We start from the raw sequence: 3450 nt of genomic DNA on the forward strand, positions 1-3450 counted from the left end.
TCTCAACTCACTCCCTTGCTACTCACCCAAAAAAATAAACCCTCAAACTCTCTCACCTCACATCCATCTTCTCTCTCATAGTTTACCTATCTATCTCCAGGCAATGGAGATCGGTGTGGCCAATTTGACCTAAATGGGTTGCCAACTCGGCAAAAGGTAGTAGATCTAGAGTGGCCAACTTCGCCCAGGAGGTGGAGATCAACTTTGCTTAGGATGGGTCACAGTGGGTTCGATTTGTTGTGGAGGGGTTTCAGTGGTTTGTTTAGGGCTGGCCAGTGGCTCTGGACTGTGGGTTTGCAATGGGTCACGGTGGTAGTGGGAGTAGTTTGACCAATTTGGGTTAGGTTGATTTGTTTTGGGTTCTGATCTGATGGTTGTTTATTTTGACCTGTTATGGAGGCTGGATTGGCTTCAGTGGTCAGTTTGGTGGTTGTTTCGATGGTTGCTGGTTGGTTTAGGTGGTGTGGGTTTCCCTGGTGGTCATTTGGTGGTGTGAATTTGAAGGGGGAAGAGAGAGAAGTGAGTTGTTTATATTATTTTATGCTACAGTTTATATTATTTTAATGCGTACATAAAGATATAAACTATAATGTTTGCGTTATAAAATAAAATTACAAAATGAATAGAGTAAGTTTTGAGGAAATAAAACAGATGGTTTTTATATCCCCAGATGTGAATACTCAAATGGTGAAAGTGCCACAATTTTCATATCCATTCGGTCCACCTTATTTTTCAGAAGAATAATGCTCCAGTCTATTGCCATAGGAGTAGAGTAACGATGTAAATAAGTTTCATTTTAGTAAACTTTCCCTTTATAATGATCATCATGCCATAAAATAGTTACGAAAATTTCAACCTTCACAGTAGCCAGCCATACATTCGCAAAATATAAAATCAAACTACTTACCTCCCCTCTATTATAATCATCCAAAGTAACAGAGACTAGAAATTTAAGGCACTTGGAAAAGATTTCCAAGAGAGTGGTTTCATCCACTTCTTCTAAAGCTGCAAAAGATGCAAATACTCCTTTTTCAACTCTATGCTTCGGGACAAACTTTAATACCAAAATAGCAAGCCATGAAAGTAGAATATTTCAAAAACCGTTTGAAATATGATTCCAGCATCCAACCAAATGAAAATAAACTAGAGTCTGCCAATGCAAAAATTCAAAATACTGTTTTTCAAAGTTAAGAAACTAACAAAGAACCGACCAAAAAACAGTAGCAATGGCCTAATAACCACCCTTAAGATCATTGACGACATCATACGGAATGGGTGTCACAGTTTCCAATGTTGCACCTTCCACCATGAAACCTGGTTTGGGGCCCTTTGGCTGTCTCTTTGTGCTAATGACCTCACCTTTAGCCTTTGCCTCAGCCTTCAGTTGATCATTCTTCAGCTTCCTTTGACGGAATTCCTCAGTGCACCTTGAGGGCTGGACATGCTCCACACGCACATGGATCCTCTTCCTGATTATTCTGTTACCCACCTGCATTCACATACAAGCATTCCAATTTAATTTGAAACTCTTCTAACATCCCTAGACATATGGTCCAGACTACAGTCAACAACAACTATTTTAAACCATCACAAAGTGACCGGAATGCAATTTGACTAGTAATGATCTATTGCACCATGGAGAAATGAAAGAGCAGGAAAACAATAATGAAGTTAATCCCACTACCACTTAAGTTGGTGATACACAGTTGAGGGTCCTAAATTAAGTGAGCACTCTGCATTGTCTAGAATGCCACATCTTGACATAGGCAAATGGAGTTCGATAAATCGTTCTCCAATAGCAAATCTTAAAGCTGCAACAGTAAATAACTCCCTATAATCAATATATTTAAGTGCATTAAAACAAAAGCAGCTTCATCGGATCATAATAGCACGATAAAATATCACAGGACAAATAACAGAACCATTTTGGGCCAATCACAACCCCTAGTGCTCTAAAATCAATAACACAAGCGAGGGCATCAGCTACACAGATACTAGCAGAAAATCAGAATGATATCCCACATCATCTTCCAGATAGATAGCCATATAAACTTCAAATCAACCAAGACCACAAAACCCAAAATATCTATAGTCAAGGACAGATTACAAAACCATTTTGCACCAATCAAGCCTATTGAGAACACAAGCAAATCATCAAACACAGCGCTGCATCACAACACCCAGAAATATAAACGACAATTTCTAAAGAAAACTTGCCATAATTTTATAATCATATATTTCAAATCAAACAAAACCACAAAACCCAGAAATCTAAAGGACTATTTCTACAAAACCCAGAAAGCTAAAAAGAAAAAGATTACTGATACGAAAAAAAAACAAAGAGAGAAAAGAAAGGAGGGTTACCTGCTTGTTGATCTCGACTCCAATGGCGCGCTTGGTGACATTCCAGACACGACCGGTGCGGCCATGGTAGAACTTATGCGGCATACCCTTGTGAATGGCGCCGTTAACCTTGACATCGACATAGTCACCGACCTTGAAGGTCCTCAGGTAGGTGGTGAGGGCAATGTAACCCTTCTTCCTGAAGGGCCTAGCAAAGAGATCTCGCGTCCGAGAACGAACACCATGACCAGCCGGCATTTTCTCTCTTTGTGTGTTCTCTCTCTGAAATGAAGAGGAGGCTACTAGAACCCTAATTTTGGTGCTTCGTTTTTTATAGCTGTGTCTAGGGTTTCAGAGTTGTGGGCTGGGCTGGGCTGGGCTGGGCTGGGCCGAGCTGGGGTCCACCGCTATCTTTTGTCTCTTTACCTATTTGACCTTCCGCTTCCGCACCAAAAAATATTCTTATAATAATAATAATAATAATAATAATAATGAGCTAAGATATTAAAAATAATTTGTCGTTTAGTAGAGAAGTTTGAGTAATCTTATTTGTAGTTTTTTGAATACGTGTGGGTTAAAAAGTATGTGAAAAAGTGTGTAATATTGTTTAAAAACTAAAAACGAGTTGCTAAAATGCTCTACGAAACGGGCCCATAAAAATCATAAAAATAAAGCACATGTATTTAAACTTTGACTTTTTGTTAACTTTTTAAAATTTTGACACATTAATTCGGTAAGTCTCACAAATTGACATCTCATGTAAATGCACTTTTAGTCTCTACATTTTGCATTTTTTCCATTTTAGTCCTTATATTTTATTTTTACAACTTTTAGTCCCTAAACCAATTAACGCTTGATATTTAGGTCCTTTCCGTCACTCAACTAACAGGAAAAGCTGACGTGGCTAACGGAACACCCTATTAGCTGACGTGGCACTGATGTGGCAATTAAAATATTATTAAAATTAAAAAAAAAAAACCTTAAATCTAATTTATTACTTATCATTATTAATTTTCATAAGATCATTACAACTTGTTCTTCTTGTTCTTCCCAATCAAACCCAGCAACAAGAACTCAAACTCAGATTACAAGAACACAACCTAGTAA

The 3450-nt window shown here is 38.1% G+C and overlaps 1 protein-coding gene across 1 annotated transcript; it reads right to left on the minus strand.

Moving 5' to 3' along the window:
- Positions 1-1013: 1013 nt before the first annotated feature.
- Positions 1014-2713, minus strand: LOC115950681 (60S ribosomal protein L21-1). The gene is made up of 2 exons (XM_031067906.1): positions 2365-2713; positions 1014-1489 (listed from the first exon to the last, which is right to left on the minus strand). Exons 1-2 carry the CDS (start codon positions 2599-2601, stop codon positions 1232-1234), a joined length of 495 nt encoding a protein of 164 aa, XP_030923766.1. The 5' UTR covers positions 2602-2713; the 3' UTR covers positions 1014-1231.
- Positions 2714-3450: the final 737 nt, after the last annotated feature.

This window comes from Quercus lobata, chromosome 6 (assembly GCF_001633185.2).
Source record: "Quercus lobata isolate SW786 chromosome 6, ValleyOak3.0 Primary Assembly, whole genome shotgun sequence".
Taxonomy (NCBI): Eukaryota; Viridiplantae; Streptophyta; class Magnoliopsida; order Fagales; family Fagaceae; genus Quercus; species Quercus lobata.